The sequence below is a fragment of the Thermobia domestica genome, chromosome 1, assembly GCF_964235325.1.
Source record: "Thermobia domestica chromosome 1, izTheDome1.hap1.1, whole genome shotgun sequence".
NCBI classification, from domain to species: Eukaryota; Metazoa; Arthropoda; class Insecta; order Zygentoma; family Lepismatidae; genus Thermobia; species Thermobia domestica.
The window spans coordinates 23,532,638-23,555,773 of NC_137454.1; the positions used below are offsets into that span (position 1 = coordinate 23,532,638).

General features: G+C 37.0%; 1 protein-coding gene across 4 annotated transcripts in view; it reads right to left on the reverse strand.

Moving 5' to 3' along the window:
- The window catches only part of Rab23 (RAS oncogene family member Rab23), a 364,665-nt gene that overhangs the window by 28,552 nt on the left and 312,977 nt on the right, over positions 1-23,136 (reverse strand). For all 4 annotated transcript variants that reach the window (XM_081755290.1, XM_081755310.1, XM_081755300.1 and 1 more), the window contains one exon: positions 21,642-21,721. In XM_081755290.1, coding sequence (XP_081611416.1) covers positions 21,642-21,721 — 80 coding nt within the window. The remainder of the gene's footprint in view (positions 1-21,641; positions 21,722-23,136) is intronic.

The window sequence follows — 23,136 nt, forward strand, 5'->3', positions numbered from 1 at the left end:
AAGGAAAAATAGAAGTAAATAATCCAAGGACTACCTACAATTTACAAAATTTTGAAAGCTTTCATACCTCAACTACTAACTGGAAAAGATGTTATAATTTTGGTTCGAGCGTCCTCTTGTCTACAAAGGAGGCGGAGCTTTGTTATTATAAAGCAAGTAACCAAGAAAGTTCCGTCGCTTTTTCATCCCCAACGTTCAAACATCAATATGTCACCTAAGACGTAGCTAAAAGATCAAAAATAGTCCCATCAGCATCGACGACATTCTGCCAATTCTGGAAGGCCATGCATTCCATCGCGGTAGTATAGGTGATAATAGGGTGGTGCAATGTCCTGGGAGTATGACGGATGCAATAGTGTTTCCCATCCAAGGCATAGAATGGTGTCCAGGGTCATCCTAGCCACATGGGGCTTAGCGTTGTCCTGTAATAGGAGCGCCCCTTTGCTGTTGCCAGTACTGTGCTGGCTCCATAGTTTTGAGTTGTTCTTGAATGCAAACCAACTGCTGACAGTACACAGTTGCATTGGTGATCTGACAAGCTGGTAGCAGTTCCCAATGCACGATGCCACGAGCATTCCACCAAACATACAGGAGGACATTCTTTTAGGGCAGTTCTGGTTTCGGCTGTTTTTGAACCGGTTCATGGGATGCTAACCAATGATGACGGCGCCGTAGAGCTTCGTACATGACTCACTTCTCATCATATGTCAACACCCTGTCTAGAAATAGCTCCTTCCTCAGACAAAAAAGCAAAGAAACACAGGTATCTGGTCGCGTTCCCTTCTGGCTCGTATCCAATCATGTGGAACCCATCGACCCAACTTGTAGTGCTTCTCAAGTTAGTGAAGGTCCTGGTGCTGCCGAACAGTTTCTTCACTTACACTGTATTGTAGTCTCAGTTCCTCACATGTCTCACATGTTCGCCTTAATTGCTGCCTGAAGATCTTCATTTTGTACATGTGTTGGTCTTCCGGCACGTGGTGCGTCTTCCAGTGTTTCGTTACCGCCTTTAAACTTATTAAACCACCGTTGCACGGTCCGCGTATCACGACTCACCAAAAGCATGGCATATCTTTCGCCCCGCTGCAGCGGCGTTTGACTCCAATGTGAAGACGTACAGCATACACGCCCTTTTGACACTCTGTGGAGGTCCCATATTCACTCTGACCTTACGCAAGTTCACTGTGTAACTGAACTGCCACAATCAGGTAGTATGTTGGGTATATCCACACCAACAACTGACCTTCGCCTTATCTCCATTCGCATTTAACTCACGGTGTGAGGGCCAAGTGAACACAGACTTCCACAAAAAGCGACAGAACTCTCTTGGTTGCCTTTATAAGTTTCAAGATTTTCGCCGAGTAACTTTCACATAGGTTGCAGCAAGTCGAATAAATATGACGCTTACTAGACGTTGGCTTGTAGCGTCCATGTATAAATATATATTTGAGGTTGATTTTGTTAGACATGTGCCCATTAAAATTACTCGCATGTTATGACCTGGGGGGAAGAACCTTTACATTTTATTTATCGTGGCTCCTAAATGGTTAAACAATTTTCCACTCGAAAGTTTGTGTACCTATCGACTATACCTATAGTTTCGGAAAGTCGGAAATATAAATATAATAATAATATTTTGGTTAATTTTTATGCTTTGATTACAAAAATCAAGCGATCACACAAGAGATAGCCTATATTATTAGAACTTTTTCTACTTGATGTTAATCACAATGAAAACTGTGATACATGGGAAATGCACAAAGAGTAGTCTATTACAAATGGAAGGGGTAGATTGGTACAGAGCAGTGGGGGCACCGAACTCCAGGATCATTAATTAATAGAACTGAAAAATTACTCCACGCAGGACAATTGAACATAAATGAAATTATTTGTAAAGAATTACACTTTCATGCAACATACATAAGTTTTCAAAAATCCAGTGCTTGTTACAAATATAAGCTTACAAAGACATAAGTAAAAACTTACTTTTACTCTAAGAAATCAAGTTTTTTCTGCACAGAGAAAAGAACGCTGCGTCCATCCATCAACTGTGCCTCACGATGTTCGTTTGTCACCAATGTTGCCAACATCAAACTGTTGTCCATTTACCTCCTCACAGTGGAAAAATATCTACTTCGTGCCCCGTGTACCAATTTTCCTCCTCTCCCCTACCCATGTAAGTGTCTCATTCGCATTTTGCATTTTATTCTGTCAATGAGTTTCTAACAGAAAAGCATGATAATAACTCTAAAGTATCTACAGCAATTGAAGACTTTGGGCCAAAACCCCGTCAAGTCCAAAAAGTGAAAGTGTAAAGGAGATAGCTTCACAACGGTTCCTCTTCATCCGATTTTCTTCAAACTTGGCACATATATACTAGATCGAAAATAAATCAACACTTATTTTTTTGTTTCTTTCGGAAAATAGGTTAAGGGGGGTAAAGGGCCCCTTTTCAAAAAAAGGGTCCCCTTGATTAAAAGGGCCACTTTAAAGAAACGAAACTCTGCCAATGCAAAGATAACTTCAAAGTAGGAAATACGGGTTTTGTCGTTTTTGCGAGGAAAGGGTTGAAGGGGGAAATATCCCCCTTCGAAATGACAAAGGAGTACGCACAATTCTTACGGAAATTGGATTTCGGTAGAATTGCTTGAAATCGTGATATATATATATATATATTATAGAAAAGTCTCAATGGGCATAACCATCAATCACTGATAGTTTGGCCACTACACGGACACTTTTTTGGAGGCAACCGAAGATAGTGATATTCTGGATTTCGATGAAAATGACTGAAACTGTGATATGTTGTAGATGATGTGATCAGTGTTTCTTCCAGACACGTTTTTGAGTGGGACACTTCACCTTGGAGCTCTGAGAGTGCCCCTTCCCCCTCGGAGGAGACCGAAATATGTCTATAATATAATAATAAATAGAATAGTACCAACAGTGCTCGCCCCGAATACTAAGTGTGTCCCCGGGACTTTTTTTCTGAAAGAAACACAGGTTGTGATCCTGAGAAAAAGTCTCAATAGACACAACTACCAATCATTGACCGTTTGGCTACTACAGGGTCGCTTTTTTGGAAACAGAAAGTAACTGTATTCTGGATTTCTGTCGAATTGCTTGAAACCGTGATATGTTGTAGATATTGTGATCCTGAAGAAAAGGTCTTAATGGGCACAACCACTAATCACTGGCCGTTTGGTCACTACGAGGCCACTTTTTTGAAAGCAGCCGAAGATAGTGATGTTCTGTATTTCGGTCAGTGACAGAAACCGTGATACGTTGTAGATAATGTCATCCTGAGAGAAAGTCTCAATGGACATAACTACAAATCACAAATCGTTGGGTCACTACAGGGGTACTTTCTTAAAAATAGCCGAGTACAAGATGTTTTGGATTTCGGTAAGATTGAATAAAACTGAGATATGTTGAAGATCTTCTCATTATGAGAAAAAAATCTTAATGGACACAACCATCGAATTGTAAAAGTTTGGCCACTACATGACCAGATTTTTTTTCAAAAAAAAAAAAAAGCCAGGTATAATGATATTTTTATTTCGGTGTAAATGAATGTTGTAGATGTCGTGATCCTGAGAAAAATTGTCTATGCTTTAATGATATTTAGTATTTAGGAGGAGGTTTCCGGGCTTAAGTCCCCGCCGCCAAAATTTTATTTACTATTTTAAAGCAAATGAAACATCTTGCAGAATTTTCACATTTCCAGGAATAAAGTTAGCAAACACCTCGAAACAAAATCGTGAATACGCTACTGTGTGTATATATAGTAGGTATTAATACACATGTTAGTGTTCTGACATATTCTATACCAAGGTATGATATGCATATATATTTGATACATGGAACGCAATAAATACAATACAATAAAGTTGTTGAAATTATGGTCATCCTAATCTTACTTGCCATTTCATATTCTCCTGAATACTATCGTTTTTTTTTTTTTTTTTCTTTACGTGAAATTATTCTCCAGAAACTTCTCTCACTCTAAAAGCGTTGTTGAAATTTAGTTGTGAATAATAAATAACAAAACGAGAGGTTATAATTTTCTAATATTTTAAAACTTTATAAGCAAGGGCGCCGATCCCTGGGGGCCGAGGGGGCCCGGGCCTCCCAAAGCTCATGTGGGCCCCCTTACTGTATTTGTAAATTTATAATATTTGGTATAATTTGAATGCAATTTGTTTTAAAATCCTCATTTATATGCTTTCTGCATCTGAATGCCCCCCCCCCCCAAAAATTTACAGAGAAATCGGCGCTCTTGTTTATAAGGCACAATTTTGGATATTTTTTGCCTTTCTTGTATGTACACACTAAACTACTAATATTACTGCATTTTATCACGTAAGACCAGTGTTCGTAGTTTGAGGTAAATTTGGCAAAAAGGAAAAAAAAATGATTTTTTTTTTCGATAAAACGTGAAAATTCAGGGAAATTTTTGAGCTGACTGAATGACCAATATAATTGCTTATATGTTTCTTTGTTCTTCAGAAATAAACCAACACAATAGCAATATGTTGTATGTATGTGTGTGTGTGTTCAGAGTACGAGGCATAATTTGCACCTATTGCTGGTTGGCTATATTTGTGTATGTTTTGTAGGAAAAACATGTGAAAGAAAAAGTATTAAAAATGGAAGAAAAAAGTAATGCACAAAACAAATGCGGTTGGTACTTTTTTTTATGTAGCTAAATTAATCACATAACTTCTGTCATAGGAATTGGACACTCAACAAACTAGGAAAATTTTGATAAGAAAAGGGAAAATTTTGTCAGTCGAGCGAAATTTTCTTAAGGAAGCTTGCGAACACTGCGTGAAGCAGAAGAAGGCGCTTTTAGCCAGCATCCTTCGTAGGAAGGTCAATTGGATTGGACACATCTTACAAAGAAATCGTCTTCATACCGCCACACACTAAAGGCCACCAGTTATCACCGATAAAGGCAGCACGTTTTCCCTACTTTTCTAATGTATTTTGTATGGAGCGATAATATTCAAAATAATTCAATCAAATTCAAGAGATGAATATTCAACCAATAGATGGCACCACATACCTTCTATCTTTCCAATATTTTTTGAACGGAGTGACAACTTTTCAAAATAATTCAATCAAATTCAAGAGATAAATGTTCAACCAATAGATGGAACCATGTACCTCCTATCTTTTCAATGTATTTTGTATGGAGAAGCCACATTCAAAACAATTCAATCAAATTCATGAAATGAATATTCACCCAATAGATGACACCACATACTACTTATCTTTCCAACGTATTTTGTATGAAGAGACAATATTTAAAATAATTCAATTAAATTGAAAAATTAATATTCAACCAATCGATGGCACAACGAATAGTTTGTATGGAGAGACACTATTCAAAATAATTCTATCAAATTCAAGAAGTCAATATTCAGACTTTATCCAAACGTAAATTGAAGATATATTCAGGGAACAATTCGTGCATTTTTTGAATTATTTTGTTTTATTTACTGTTGAAACCGTAATTTTGGAACATACTCCCTACAATGAAACTCTTTCAACAATGAATGAAACCAGATATCTAAAACTGCACGGATCATTCTCAATTATTAATTCAGTTCGTTTCTAGGCAAAGTTTCGAAATCACCTCTTTGATTCTAAGGAAATCGTTTGTGAATATTGTAGCTTCCTACCAAAATACACTGGGAAGACAGAGGAAAACGTGCTGTCATCTATAATGATTAGTTCTCCTTTAAACTAATCTTAAACTTTGTTTGGCCAGTGTAATGCAGTTTTACTAATACCCAACCATGGCGACCATTAGCCTTCCGAGTGTGCTGCTACCTGGTGGTAGGGATATTAACTATCCTTTCTTCTACATTGTTAATATTCAAGTGCAAGTCATCATATCGTTCATATGACATTAGAATGAAAAGCAGAAAACAAAACTTACAAAAATACCTTAAAGCATTAACATGACATGACGGAAACAACTCAGGGGTTGACGCTCTTGACAATATGCATTTATGACCATATATTTTTTCCTTTCTTTTTCTTTTTAGTCTGTCTTCCAGTAATTCAAAAGAATTAATTTCCTCGATAGCTTATTTATTTCCTTCTGGCCATACACTTTAAACAATGACTTTCAAATCAAATTAGCAATGAACAAGACAATGGATTTCCCGCCTTCAGTCTTCTTTTTTGTTTCTTCTGAAATTTATATTGGCTTTTGGGATCTGTCTGTTCTTGTCGACTCTTTGCATGATTCGATGACCCTAATGCGGATTTCGTTGAAGGCTCATTAAACACTGCATGGAGTATAGAAAAAAAGAAATCGACTAAAGCGAATTTCTTTGTGGTGGTTCCGGGATCAATTCCGGTAGGGGTAGGGGTGCACGTAGTTTACATTCAAGGTCACTAACAGAAAATCGCTTATACTAAATTATGATACGTAGACAAGGGCTAGAAATTAGGAAGCATAGAGTTAATATAAAAATCACCTCGATCAAATAGGCAAAACAACCTTTCTTGTAGTCAAAATGAATGAAGGTTCATCACCACAGAAATAGAAGTCTATCAGAGGATTCTATTTTGTGCCACTCTAATTCATTCTCCCAAATTTTTGTATATTTGTAAGTGTTGTATGTTGTTCAACCATTTTCGTTTAGTATTTTCTTGAGTTTTGAGTCCCTGTCAGCTATGAGGCTATATGAGACATGGGTCTACAGTAGGGTGACCAAATCGTCAACTATAAAAAACGGGACACCTTTTATTTCTGGATAGGTTGCTCCCCTAAATATATATTTTAGCCTCTTAGCCTCTCCGTTCTTTTTTTTTTCTTTTTCTTTTTTTTTTTTTTGTATTTCTCACAAAAAAGGGCAAATTTACACTTTTTCGCTTTTAAAACCTATTGAAAAGGTCGTGGAATTAATTAGATAACAAGTAACTATCAGCAGCTAACAAAAAATGAAATATTTGAATACATTACCAAAAATATATGAACGCTCAAACCTGTCACCGATAGGATTTATAATTACTCGCAGCATCGGATTCCAACTCCTTTTATTTGCATTTTGTTACTTTTAAACATTATTTCACTTACAACTATTGTGTTTTTCAGATGTAAAGCATCACGGGCAGTAGCCAATGCTGTGCGATATTCCGCGCGGTGTTGCCGGATTTCGGACTCCCCTTTCCCTTCTCGCTCTTCCTCTAGTTGAGATTATTACACATACATTGGCAACATTATTCACAATGTAAATATACTATTCCAGCAAACTCAAAGATTTTGGCTGTGTATCCTAGAAGTATATATAGCAACTGAATAACCTACCTATTAACTTATTCCAGTGGAACTGCTAAACGTTCGTCTTCAACACTACTTTCACTATCGTCTAGGTCAATTAATATTTCGCCATTGTCTGAATCTGACTCTTGTAAATTTTTTATTATGAGTTCCAAAAATTGTAAACACAAAAAATAATTCTTCGAGCTTCACTTCGTAGCACTTTTTTTTTTTTTTTTTTTTTTTTTTTAAAGAAAATTCCGCACTTGTACTCGGTTTCCTTAAAGACATTGTCAACTATAATTTTGGAGAACAAATGAACTACCACGAAAGAAAGCAACCTAGACACTGATGAATTCTGTTTATGCTAGAAGAGAAGTTGCGTTCCTACACACACTCAGCTCCTTTGCTTCCATGTCTGTTCCTATAATAACATACTCTTATACTTGATGTAGGTCTCACAACAACAATCCATCTGATTCGTAAGCAACACGATATGGTCGAGTTTGTTTTGGGTTACAATAATTTATGACACCACTCAGACGCCTGGTGCTTTTGCATCCCTGCTAGAGGAGTAAAGAAGGAGTACGTAATTGGCCACACATACGTAAGGTATTGAAACGAAGAAAAAAAAATCATACTGCGTTTCTTATGTCGAATAAGGAAGAATCTTGCATGAAGGCAATTTCAAAACAATATTAAGAATGTCCCATACCTTCTGTTCTTCCACATGAGCTCCCGCCGGGAATCGAATATTATATATATATATGAATCAAATTGCAGAGGCTTGTTATTTAATTCGATCGCTTACTATTCTCAAGGGTGTAGAAACGGGGGAAAAGAGGGCCTTGACTTTCCAAACTATTTCCAGGCCCAAAATGAAGTTCATCTAGTATATGTTTAGTAAACTTATTTAATAGTTAATGCAAATTAGGAACGTTTATAATAAAATAAGATCTTTAAAAAAAGAAAAAAGAAAACATCATCAATACAGTTTCTGTACCTAATTACAAGGACGCTGATTTCTCTGTAAATTTGGGGGGGGGTGCATTCAGATGCAGAAAGCATATATGATGATTTTAAGACAAATTGCATTCAAATTATGCCTAATATTGCACATTTACAAATAAAATGAGGGGCCCTGGCTAACTCAATCCCCCCAGGATCTCTCACTACTATATTATTGCATAATAATATCTGAGTTGATATTTTTTCGAGTTTTTTTTTTTCCCTTTAGTACATAAACACAAAGTCGGATAAACATACTGCTAGAAACAGCATTTGTTTTCTTATGAATAGCTTATTGATTTATCTCTTACAATCCGCTTTTCAACTTCAGTACTGTCAAGATCCGTCTTTTGTTAAGGTAGCATCGAGAAAACATAATATGTGTATAGTATACATGGTGAGTTAAAATGCTTTCATATTCTGAAATAGTTCATTTGTTCTGTTTTTAATGTGTGAAAAGCTTTCCTCCCCCTGAAAGCAATGTTCCCCTAGAACAACCTGTTGGTTACACCCCTGATTATCCTTTAATAAAAGTTGAGTTCCATTTCCAAATCGAAGAAAAATCCACTGGAAATTAGACGGGACTCAACGCTCGTTTTACTAATTGTTTTATATGGAAACCTTTCAAAGCGTGTATCATGACAACCAGTTGTCATAAAAAGATGTAGTTTTCACGTATGTGTTCGTAATTCTTTCCTCTACTTCGTAAAGTGAGCAGTTAATGTGCTAAATCAATATTTCTAATAAGCGCCTCTGCTATTGTCAAGATTCGCAGTAGCGCGAGAAGTCAGCATGCAGAACTGCTTGTCGCGAATTGTCAACACCGCTCAAAGCCAATTGGACGCCGCGTAAAGCCAACTCAAGGCCATGCCGCTTCTCATCTGAAATCTGCTGTAGTTTTCTTTTTTACTTTCACTTTTATAGTTCTGTAGCTTTGTTCCCCTTTCGTAGTGTTACATCTTAGTCAAATCACGAAAACACTGTACTGTACTGATTGCATATTTGCGGATCCCAAACGTTTCAGCATATCCTCTGATCTGATTGGTCGATACAGATGCGATATCACAAGACATGATCTACATATAGCACAAAATAAACGAAAATTATTGTCGGCTCTGGTAGCCGAGTGGTCTATTGTAGCATATTAGTAACAAAAATGTTTTTGGCGAGGGTTCGAATCCTGCCTACGGACAGTTTTTTTTTTACTACTTTTAAAAATGTTTATAACACTTCTTTCGTTAAAATAAGATTAAAAATAATATTCAAAAAGTGATTTAACGATCATTGTTTTAAAATTTTCATTAAACTTCTTTCATTAAAATAAGTTTGCCCTTGTACTATATAGATCCACAGCAAATGTAGTAGTAGGAACGGGTTAGAAGCCCCGCAGGGGTTGTTTGGATTATGTTCTCGACATCAAATTGGCAAGAATGCTGAAACGTTTGGGATTGGCAAAAATGCGTACTGATGATAACGCCTCAATCTTTCATCGCCCGAAGTAGAGAGTAAAAACAGCTTACATTTGTTCTTCATAACACTTTCAGCCCCTTGCACTGTCGTCTGCGGAGTGGGGAGGCCTAGGAGGGAAAACAGTGCAGCCACCACATCCAATATCGCAAACGTCGTAATGACGTTGCTCAGTAATTAGACACATTCCAATATAATCATATAGCTTAGAAAATAATCATATAAATTAGGAAATGTTAGCGATTCGAAAGGTTGTTTGTACCCAATGTAAGTAAATACGGGACATTTTGGCGTCCCGGGAGAATTTTTCGGGACACCGGGAATGATAGTGAAAAAACGGGACAATCCCGTTTTTACGGGACGGATGGTCACCCTAGTCTACAGGTTAACGTGCAACACATAAGCTCCCGCCAGGAATGAACCCGGGTCCCCCATGCCAAAGGCATATACATTAACCGCTTAACAACGAGGAAGCTTACAATATTTTCTTTGAGAGACATATATTCTTCAAACACTTGAAATGAGTGATGAATCAAGATATGGAATTATCCCTCCTCCCTGATTTTTTTAAAATTCCACGGTAATTTTCGAAAAATTATTCAGTTGTGATTCAACGTCAAGTGTATTTTCTTTCATGATTTCCCAGAATCCCCACTGCGTGGCACTAAAATCAGTTAAGAATGACAGCAGAATTTAGCCCCTTCCCTGGATTCAAAATATATATATATAGGCCTATATATATGTTCCGTGATAACTTTCGTTTTTTAAAAATGTAAGTTTTACTGCAACTTGAAGCATTTTTTTCCAGAGATTTCACAATTATTCCCACTTGTGTCACCTAAAGTCAACCGAGAATGAAAATGTAAACTTACCTTCCTCCCCCTCCCCAATTTTTTTTAAAGTGTTATACTATGATTTTCATAAAAATTATTCGACTTTGGCAGTAGACGAGAAGAGATTAGAAATATCTCGTCTCAAAAATGAGACAAAAATCCAGACGAGAAGCACTTTTCTTTAATATTTGCGATGATACAAGAAATCTCTTAAATCTCGTGTGCAACACTAGTCCACCCAAGTTTAGATCTCAAACACTGTTACATGGCTGATAGTATATTATATATATATATATATATATATATAAATTGATAGTGTTTGCACGAACATAATGGAAAGCATTTATAAATGTTTAACCCTTGCGCTACTAACGGGGCAGTACATCGTGCCCACCACACTATGCTTTTTGTAATATCTCTTCTAATCGCTTCTTTAAAATTGTAATATATATATATATGTTATTGCTCATGTTTAGCTAAAGCGTATACCTTACGGCAGTGCGAATTGAATTTAGTGTGTCTCATAAATTCGCTATTTTAAGTTGGTGGGCACACAGTATCCCCCCCCCCCCTTCCGTTGATAGGAGATGTGACTGATATTTAGAAGTGTCACTCCTAGATGGCAGTATATCAAATACCGGTTAGTCTTATCCTGTACTATTTAGCTTCAGTCCCTGTAGATCTTTGTGAGAGTTTCTATTTTCTTTCTTTTGCGAGATATATTTAATCTTAACAAGTGGATACAAAATGACCCCCCCCCCATTTTAGTCCGCGTTACAAAAAGTACCTAGGTAGTGTGAGAGTTAAAGATACGCAAGTCTTTACTCAATATACTCCAATAATAAATATAGTTTAAATGTTGTTATATCCAGTGGCGGATCTAGCCCAGGGCCCAGGGGGGTACAGGCCCCCCAATTTTTTGAGTGAAAAAAATAACTGAATCTTTTACTTATATATTTTTGAAAGTTTATAGTAAACTTATGATATACCTATCATAGTCTGGGTTCTGGTTCCCCCCCCCCCCCCCCCGTCCAACAGGTTTTACTTTCTAGATCCGCTTCTCATTAGATCCGCTTCTCTTCGTGGTCCTCACTGACGCACAAGGATTCTGGTAACTTCTATTTATTATTATATTATAGACGTATTATTTTGGTCTCCTCCGTGGGGCTCACTCTCAAAACTCCGGGAGGGGGGCAGTGCTCCCCCAAAAACATATCTGGAAGAAACACTGCTCTTGAAACATAAGAAAATATAAAGTATGAGCTAAAAAGAAGCAAAGAAAGTGTATGATAATTAACAGAAGACAAGAAGAAGCTTTTGGAAACGGAAGTCGCTATTACACGTATCTCGCTCCCATACACAGAAAAAAATCCACACACGTTTATGTGACATGGAGAAAACAAAAGCTTTGACTGGTGTTAAATGACATGTCGTTGGTTGGTGTTTTCTGAGAATTTAGAAGACGGAAACAAAGAGAGAAAGATCATGGACTGCGACATTATAGATTATGCTGTGGAATTCCACAACACACAATGTCAACTTTCTCAGCAACAGTTTCCGCCATGAAAGTTCTTTTTTCTCTATTTGCTTTTACTGGTTACACTTTCACATGATATAAAAGTTAACACTCTTTATAGAAAAGACATTCGTTATCTACAGGGAACATTTTTATATCTCACAGCTACATCTTCAAAGACACTGGGAAATTATTATCAAAAGTAATTTTTTTTCAGCTAATTTTTCAAATGTTAGTGATAACTAGCAGATGCACTCGTGTATCACCATGTCGTCATCAACGTTCTATAGCCATTCTCTCTTCTTCTTGGGGCCGCGGTGGCTCAGTGGTAGAGCGTTCACCTCTGGTGTTTGGGGGTTCAAACCCTGCTCCCGCCAAGTGAATTTTGTGGTGGACAAACACCGTGTGCGTGAGTTTTCTCGGGGTTCTCCCGTTTCCTCCCACTTTCTTCATCCCACCGTTTCATTCATCTCTCATCATCACCGTCTCCTTTAGCCTAACCGGCATAACCGCGGGACGTAAAACTCAAAAATTTCATTTTTTTCTCTTCTTCTTCTTCTTCTGCATGTACGTCACACATGCTGAACTCCTGAAAGTGAGTGATACATCTCGGAGCAGAGCACTTCTCCATACAACAAATTCTATATCTTATCATCCTTCAGTTTAAATTAAATATGCAATATGTGACTTTCCATGTTCCTGAGTTTGGTTTCCAATTGAGATAGGTTCCAAATCCGAGAAACAGCGTCGATTCCGCTTTAAACAGTTAAGTCCCGTCTCATCCTCGGTGGTAGAAAGGAGTGCTAGATTCTCACCAATCAAATATGATAATGAAATTCTTCGTTCCCTTTTAGAGATTAATCTTGTAAAAGTTTCTTACAATATATATTTTTAACATGTCCTGTCATGACACAAAAAATCATCCTCGATCCACAAAGTAGTTTCACATTATACATTTCCCCAAGAATTGAATTTTGAAAATATTTTCTCAAGGGACTAAAGAAAAGTATAAACAACACCAGTTTGTTTTTCAGATTTACTTCTAAGTTATAAAAAGTGCTCTTAGGAAAGTTAGTATAACAAAAACCCTAATAACTGGAAGAGGATCGATCATAGGGTAGAATCTACCGATAGGCTGTTTCTGTTTCAATGAACCGTTGTCTTTCTTTAGCTATAAAAAATGAAATCTTGAAGTTTTACGTCCCACAGTTATGCCGGTTAGGCTAAAGGAGACGGTGATTATGAGAAATGAATGAAATGGTGGAATGAAGAAAGTGGGAGGAAACGGGAGAACCCCGAGAAAAAACACGAGTACGATGTTTGTCCATCACAAAAATCCATACGGCGCGAGCTAGGATCGAACCAGGGACCCCCAGCACCGGAGATGAACGCTCTACCACTGAGCCACCGCGCTTCTTTAGCCATAGTGTTCAAAAAAAAAAAAATCATTAGGTTACAGTAAACTGTTATGCCCTTTAAGACATTGGTTCTCAACCATTTCACTGACACACTACACATTCAATATAGAAAATATAAATGTACCAGCACTCAAAATTATTGTATAAAAGCATGATTTCTTTGTCCTAGGGAAAAAGTTGGGTTATTTTAACTAAGTAAATTTTAACTTTGAAAATGCAATTATACATATATATTCAGGGTGTTTCAAAACAACGCCGACAACGTTTGGGAGGTGATTCCTGATACCAAGATAAAAAGTATAGACCAACCTGGGTGCACAAATGCTTCCTTTCGGAGTTACAGGCTGCCAAAAACATAAAAAAAAGAAGAATTTTATAGGTTAATAGCTCCAAAACTATGAGATCTACCGTAGTCGAATCAAGACTTCACTTAGGAACTAATATGTGCGCTATCCAAAAATACATGTTTCAGAATCCTACAGTACCCACGTAACAATTTTTATAGAGGGAGTTTGGCTACGGGCTTATAATTTGAAGTAACCAACCACCACAATAAAAATTGTTGAGGAAGTACAGCAGGATTCTGAAACTCAGATATTTGAATTGGGCACATACTGTACTAGTTCCTAAGTGAAGTCTTGACCCGACTATGGTTGGTCCCATAGTATTGGAGCTATGGGCCTTCAACGTTCATTTTTTCATGTTTTCGGCAGCCTATAATTCCGAAAGAAAGCATTTGTGCACGCAGGTTTGCCTATATATTTTGTCTTATCTCGGTGTCAGAAAGCACCTCCCAAATGTTGTCGGTGTTGTTTTGAAACACCGAATATCTATTGAAAGATAACTATTCTTTGAATCTACAGTGTAACTAACGAAAGCTGGTCTCTGACAGATAACAAAACGAAACGGGCTTCATGTGTTGTAAACGAAACGAAAGGGAGAATAGTTCGCCAATCACTGCACTGCTCTTTGACTGTTTGTAGGCACGGCACTCAAGGTCACTCAACGTGCTGTTGCCGGTAGTTGGGGGATTGAACATTCTGCTAATAGTTGTTTCTGTTGTGACATTGTAGTCTCTGTTTAATAGTTGCTTTAGTATTCACTGTTGCCGGACGTACTTCAAGTTTTTTTTTTTTCGTCTCAAGCAAGATAATATTTTCGCTAAGTTTATTGAAATCGTGTGTACCATTCAGCAGTGGCTCGCGTACCACAGGTTGAGAAACCATGCTCTTAGACAAAGAAAACTTGAAGTGGTCGAAGATTGGAATATCTGGTGAATTGAAGACAGCGGGAGGAAACGGATCCTCAGAATACCCACAGACACGATAATGTCCACCACATGCTCACATAAGCAAGAATCGAACCAAAGAACCTTCGCATCAGAAGTCCTCATTCTCACAGACTAGGAATATATATAAATGTATGTCCCCGTGGCATGACTCGTACAAGCATGGATGGAAACATGAAAACACCTTGTTACATTTACTTTCTCAAATGATGTGCAAGAATTATGGTTCTTACTCATCTTTTAATTGCTCAGGGAAATTCAATTATCAGTCAATTACATCAACGTAAGTCAGGAAATGTAAAAAAATATATTTGAAAAAGTACTTATCCACGATATATATTGTGAGAGTCGTCTATGTTGAAATGTTATTGTATTAAACAAAGTACTTTTTTTATTTTATTGTACTGCCCGAAAGATTTGTTATCCGTCATTTTTATATTTTCATTTTCCAGTTCTCTTCACCTTTAGGAAAGTCATAAACTATATTTTAAACTAGAAGAGAAGAATAATTAAGCATTAATTGTTTGAGAATCACGTTCCTTTCTTCAGTTCATTTTTTTTTATCACGACTAATCTGATATGAAATTGTTCTGTAACCTTGTTTTTCCTTCTGACCTTTCTGATAGTTTAATACAGTGGTTCTCAACCTAATTCCTATCACGAGCCCCCTTTTATCACATCCTCTTGCTACCGACCCCTTATAATTTGTGGTTTGTAATAAGTAGAGACCGGATGTTTAGGCACTAAAAACCTGGAAAATAGGCAGGCAAATAGGCACTAAAATTTAAAAAAATAGGCAGTAAAATAGGCACTAAACTGTATCTCGAAATAATGAAGATAAATACTCAATACCATTAAAAAATAGATTCAAGTCATAGATAATGTTCAAAGAATACAGAAACATATTTGTTTGTTAATATCTTCTTTTATTGTATATAGAAAAACGGATCTTGTTATGCATTCCATATATACTGGGTGAACCTGAAAGATGTGCACATACTTCGGAAGGTGATTCCTGACATCAAAAGAAGACAAAAAGTCCTCTTGCATGTTATGGAATTCCGCCTCGTGTACGAGTGACAGGAGGCCAACTTGGAATCGAAAATCGAATCCTGACCACTGGAACGAGACATAAAGGTGTGCGCATACTTCGGAAGGTGATTCGTGACAATCAGGAGGACTTTTTGTCTTCTTTTCATGTCACGAATCACCTCTCTAACTATGTGCGCATGGTTCCGTTCGAATTGTCAGGATTCGATTTTCGATTCCAAGTTGGCACCACTGTCACTCAAACACGACACGGAATTCGAAAAAATACAAGAGGACTTTTTGTCTTCTTTTGATATCATTAATCACCTCCCAAAGTATGTGCACATGTTTCAAGTTCACCCTGTATATATATATTGTAACGTGCCACGTACTTGTGTTTACAAACACCTAATATGCTTATATATGTGTGTATTCTTTATGTTATATAAATTATATATTTTCCCAATGAATGCTTATTTTGAAGAAAATTCATAGAATAGGCAACATTAGGCATTAAAGCAATTATTTAGGCAGTAAAGGTCGAAATAGGCAAAATACAATTGGCTTACATCAAAACTATAACCTTCCATATAAACTTAAAAACGTTACTTTTGATCATATCTTTAATATTTAAGAATAGGCATTTTGCCTAACATCCGGTCTCTAGTAATAAGCTTGTGTGGGGATTTCTAATATACCTATTGCGGAGATCACACGATGTCCATCTATTTCTATAATAGTAGAATCCATCCATTTCTTGTGTATAGAGGCTACAGTAACTTCTCTAAAAGAGAATGGATTAAAACCAAACTTAGTCAGTTTATTCATATTACAAATATTGAATCTGCCCTCAGTCATACTGTTTCAAAATGGAGGCTGTTTGAAATTTTAAAACACAAATCTTTTAATTTTTGATCACACGGTAAAAAATAAAGTGATTTATAATTTTGCATTTAAAAAAAAACTTGGACAGTTGTTTTAAAAAAGTTATTGAGTATTTTAAATGACTTGATAATGTGCGTCACGAAGATTGAACCGTACATTGCCGGACTAGTGAAATCACACCATGCTCAGGTATCTCATTAGGTTTCAATTTTAATTATATTTCAATATACAGGCTTTGTTGCATTTGTATTTTTCTGGTATTTCAATATGCAGTTCTTATTAGTTTCATATCGTACCTCTTTCATTTAAATTGATTCTTAAACAACTCTTTACCTGTTGAAAATGTTTAGTAGATCTATTTTTGTTGTTCTTAACAGTATGTATAAAAATAAAGAATATGCCTATCAGAACAAAATTCAAAATAATACTTAAAAGTTTTTCCGGTATTAGATTCTAATTATATTTATGACTTCCGCTTATCTTCGCGACCTACATGAAACCCTCTCACGATCCCCCTAGGGGTCGCGACCCCCAGATTGGGAAACCATAGTTTAATGGAACGTGGGTTAAACGCACAGAATTAAAAAAAAAGACACCCTATTTAAAAGGTCTCTTAGAGGCGAGGTAGTGGGGTGGGAAACGGCATTTACTGTGAGAGTTGGTCTTGCATGACGGACGATCTGTGTACACACCAATTGTGTTCTAGCCCTAGTCATGGTTCGGGGTTCATGTTAATATAGAAGCACTCGCGTGGGGTAAGAAGAGGCAATTGGCCCCACCAGATTTTTGAAAGGGGGTTCTGTTCTTCCAAATACATGTCAAGACAGATTGGATTTGTTTACTCACCCACTACAAAATTTAATATATTTACTATAGTTAATTTCTGAGACGAATATTCTGTCCCAAGAGGAACGGGAATGGGGAATGGCGGAAACTTCATAACGAGGAACTACATAATTTATATGGTTTACCCAACATTGTTAGGGTCGTCAAGTCTAGGAGGCTTAGGTGGGCAGGTCATGTAGCTAGAATGGAAGAAAGTAGAAACGCTTTCAAAGTCTTGACTGGAAGACCAATCGGAAAACGACCATTAGAAGACTTAGGCGCAGATGGGAGGACAATATTAAGATGGATCTCGCAGAGATATCAATACAAAGTAGAAACTGGATCCAATTGGCTAAGGATAGAAGTCAGTGGAGAGCTTTTGTGAACGGAGCATTGAATCTTCGGGTTCCATAAGCCATAGAGTTAGTTAGTTAGTTAGTTACTATAGTGTATTTATACAATGTGCGTAAAAAATAATTGTTTTATGTGAAGTATATGTATAGTCAGCAACAAAAGTTCTTTCCGTTTGATAAAATTATTTTCGTACATAACTTCAGAATGGAAAGACAATTTGAATACAGTTTTCAGTAAATTAAAAAAGAATGTAATTTTTTGTACGATCCAGCCATACCGCCGTTATCCCCAAACATAAATTTTACCAAGAAACTGTTGTTGCTGACTGTACATCAAGGTTTGTATATTCGTGACTTGGCTTGTGTGTCACTGTCCCTTCCCCTTCCTTGGCTTAGAAATAGAAAGAATCCTGCGAGAGTTTCTGTAACTTTGTATTGCATAAGGACCAGGCGCACATCCAGAAATTTTTGTTAGGTGGGTACAAGTTTTGTACGGACTCCAATACTATAAGTCACTACGTCTATGTAGTATCAAACAGGTATTATTCTGCAGCTGAAAAGACGATAAGTAATTGTAAAATACGTCTATCTATATGCTGAGAAAGAAATGATAGAACTAGATTGTTTTTATAAGAGGAAAAGTACAAATGAAATGTAAGATCAAATTTTCATGCTATATCAATTATTTCTCTGTTAAACGAGTACAGTTTTATTGAGAAAGTATACAAAGGTATGTTGACTTAGGAAGCTTTAGGGGGGGGGGTCCGTGTCCGGGGGGACCACCCGTTGGTGAGTCCCTGATAAGGTCGTAAAACACCAAAGCTTAAAACCCAATTGAGTGTATTAAGAGCAGTGGCAGATTTAGAAGCTAACGACCACTTAAGGGGAGCCAGAACTCAGACTATAATATCACGAGTTTACAATTTTTTATGAGTCCTGAAAGAGTTTCTAACTTAAATCTCTCCCGAAGGATATTTATTATGGCTAAGTTGGATGTCGACACTGTGAACCTCCAGTATTGTTTTTACACATTGCATAACAGAAAAAAAAAAAAAAAAACTGAAACTGAAACTATATATAATGTTTCAAAAATTTTCCAAAATAAAATGAGAAGCAACACTTACTAATATAAACAATAGCTTCACTTATTTTTGTCACTCAAAAAATTGGGGGAGGGAGCTAGATCCCCCGTCCCCGGGGTAGATCCGCCACTGATTAAGAGAATTAACCTCTTTTGGTCAAACTTATTACTTACTTACTTTTCTATATTGGTTTCCTTTATAGCACTTGGAAAGTAGAAGAAAGGAAGAAAAAAAGTGTAAAGAGTTATTATTTATATGTATTTAATATTTAATTTGTGTCTCATTCACAGAATAGGATAAGAACATTTGAAGGTCACCTAATTGATGGTGTTATCTGCTTCTTGAGAACGCGCTCTAAATATTAATTGACAATCATAAGAGTCATTGGAAGAGACGACCATCATTTATAACTTTCACGGTGACAGTCAAAAATGGAAACCCAACTAACAGGATTTATAACGGGAGCACCAAGAGAAATGTACTCCACCAATAATTAGAGTTGATTCCTAAATGAACACCTTCTTATGTTTAAATGGACAGAAACCTAGAGACTTGACCAAAAAAAAAAAAAAAAAAACTGTGGGTTAGAAGACGATGAGTTCAAGCATAAAGATTGCTCGAATGGTGATATTCCAACATTGGCTACAAACTGAGAAGCACGGGCGCATCTATGAGGGAGGGTATCCACCGGCTCCGGACCCCCCAAAACTTCGTAATTTGGAATACATTTGAACACTTCCGTAATAAAACTGTACTTCTTTAGCAGAAATATTTCTATAGATTAACGAATTGACCTTACTTATCATCTGTACTGTTTCTTTTCTGATAAAAACAATCTAATTTTTTATCATTTTTTGTGAGAATATAGGTCCAGTACTTAAAAATTATTTACTGTTTTCTTTCGGCTAGAATAACTACCGTTCGATATTACATAAACATAATGCCTTGTATTATTAGATTCCTCCCAAAAAAAAAAAAAAAAAAAAAAAAAAAATCTGGGCGCGCGCATGCTGACAAAAGTTTCGTGTACTACGGCGTTTAGCGGACCTTCTCATATGCACGTAGCGATTTATCTGTTTTATTATGTTGCATCAGCTTTAACTTCTTCCGCCCCTCCCTCTTTTTCCTTCCATAGTACCTTTTAGTACGGCTCTTAGGATAAAGGTGCTTCTCAGACAATGTCAAAGTTCTTTATTTATGTTTGGTTTTATTTCATATCTTTATTAATAATACTACCTGTGGGGACTGAAAATTAGCACTTGCTGTACTTTTGCATTCCTACTTGGCGTCTATAGAATACACATAATTTCACTTTAATGACCATATATGAGTAACTATAACATTTGTTGTAATTGTCTGTTGTGTGTTTCATGTCTGAGGCGCTGAAATTACTGGAAATTATGAATTGACACAACAGTATATCCTACTGACACCTACTTTCAGTATTGATCGAGAATAAATCGTTTCTAACTATTGCCTTCTGCAATTTACTATGTGATGGTATATATATATATATATATAAATTTTGTACCTCAGTCAGCGCTTTTTACAATTGTTAAACCACAAAATAACTTCAAAGATATTTAAAGCAATAATTCTACAGAATTATATTCACTTGTCTATTATTGCTATTACTATACAGGGTGTTTCAAAGCAACACCGACAACGTTTGGAAGTTGATTTCTGACAGCAAGATAAGACGAAAAGTATAGACCAACTTGGGTGCACAAATGCTTTCTTGCGGCTGCCGAAAACATGAATAAATGAACTTTAAAGATCCATAGCTCCAAAGCTATGGGACCTACCGTAGTCAGGTCGAGACTTCATTTAGAAATTAGTATGTGCCCTATCCAAATATCCATATTTCAGAATTATAAGGCACTCGCGCAACAGTTTTTATAGAGGCAGTTTGGCTACAGGCATATAATTTGAAGCACTCACCAAGTACCTCTACAAAAATGGTTATGGAAGTACCGCAGGGTTTTGAAACATGGATATTTGGATAGAGCACATATTAGTTCCTAAATAAAGTCTTGACTCGATTACGGTAAGTCGCATATTATTTAAGCTATGGACCTTTAAAGGTTTTTTTTTTTTTCGGCAGCCTATAACTCCGCAAGGAAGCATTTGTGCACCCAGGTTGGTCTATACTTTTCGTCTTATCTTGGTGTCAGGAATCACCTTCCAATCGTTGTCGGAGTTGTTTTGAAACACCTTGTATAATGTTAGCGCATATTAGATTACCTAATTATTTTCACTTAATGGAAGTGTAATATCTTTCAATTCTTTTAGTTTAACGTTCCACGATTATGCCCTTTAGGCTAAAGGAGACGGGTGATTGAGGCAAGTGAATAAGGAGGGAGGTATCGGTGAAATGGACACGATGTTGTGCACTAAAAACTTACTTGTCTGGGATTGAACCAGGGACCTTACGCACGAAAGACAACCTTTCTACCACTGAGCTGCCATGACCTCCGAAAGTGTAATATCAAAATTAGTTCCAACGCAAGAATCCAATGGGAGATTGAGCTCCAGTGTTCCATCATACTGCTTTTCTATGTTTATTTTGATCCAAATCAATGGAAAATTGATTAACTTAATTCCCTACATAGTAACTACTGTGTATTGTGTACAGGTAATCAAGAAATGAGTACTTACGGATCAACAACGCTTTGGTCCATCAAATCAATCTTATTTTGAACAAGTACCGTCGGAATTTCACCGCATTCATCCTCCACCTGTAGAAAAGAAAACAAATTAAATACAACTTAACAATGAATCAATAAACTTTTTTTTAAAATTATATATATATATATATATACAGTACTGGACATAAGTATTCATACAGCACCTGTGCCAGAATTAACAATGCATTGACAGGCAAATGGTGAATGAGAGAGTTATGTCTCCAACACAGACATGTCCCTGCAGTTGGAAGAGTAGACGCAACACGAATTCGTAGAAATATCCTTACTATGGAATGTACAAATAAAGGAAATGCGTGGGCAGAGCGATATTTGCCTGGACATATGTATTCGTACACCGCAGAATAATACTAGACAAGTACTATCAAATCACTAGTGCCAGCAGGCAGAGACTAGATAGTCATTACTGAGACGCTCAACGTGTCAGGTGAAATGTTGGGTGGTGTTCGCTGTAACCTAGAAAGAGATAATGGGGCGGAAAAGGAAAGAAACCACACCCGAGGAAAGGAAACTGATTCTATCACTATTTCAGAAGAACAAATCTTATTCACAAATTGCAGAAATAGTGGACAGAAGTCGTTCGACTGTACAGTGTATAGTAGAACGATATAAAGGGAAAACAATATACATAAACAGTGAAAGGGTGGGTCGTCCACAAAAGCTCACTACGAGGGAAACACGGGTAGTGTTGAGAATTATGAAGAAAACGCCGAAAGTGTCATCGTCAGCGATAGCGGCATATGTACATGAACACTTCGGGAAACAAGTGTCCTCACGAACTATTCGGCGACTCTTCAATCGAGCTGGGTACTGAGCGCGGGTACCGAGACGAAAACCATTCATCAATAAGAAAAACAGGAAATGGCGCTTAACGTTTGCACAGGAGCGTGTAAGTAAACGTACAGGCTTTTGGGATAAGGTATTGTTTACAGATGAAAGCAAATTTAATATTTTCCACAATGATGGCAGAATTTTAGTGTGGAGAAGGCCCAATACTGAGCTTGAGGTTCAGAATATACAAGCGACCGTTAAGCATGGTGGTGGAGGGGTGATGGTCTGGGGCTGTATGTCTACCGCGGGCGTTGGAGAGCTTGTATTTATTGACGGAACGATGGATAAATATGTATATTTAGACATCCTGAAACGAAATTTGCAGAAGAGTGTGGATAAATTGGGTCTTGGACAAGATTATTACTTCCAACAGGACAACGACCCAAAACATACCGCCGAGCTTGTGCGTATGTGGTTACTATACCACACGCCTCATACCCTGAAAACCCCCAGCGCAGTCCCCAGACCTGAACCCCATTGAGCATTTGTGGAGTGAATTGGAAACGCGCATACGAAAACATGAAATAACTAATAAAACTAGACTGAAAGAGATACTTTTGCAAGAGTGGCAGAATATTACACGTGAAACCACTACGTCTCTTGTTCATTCAATGCCC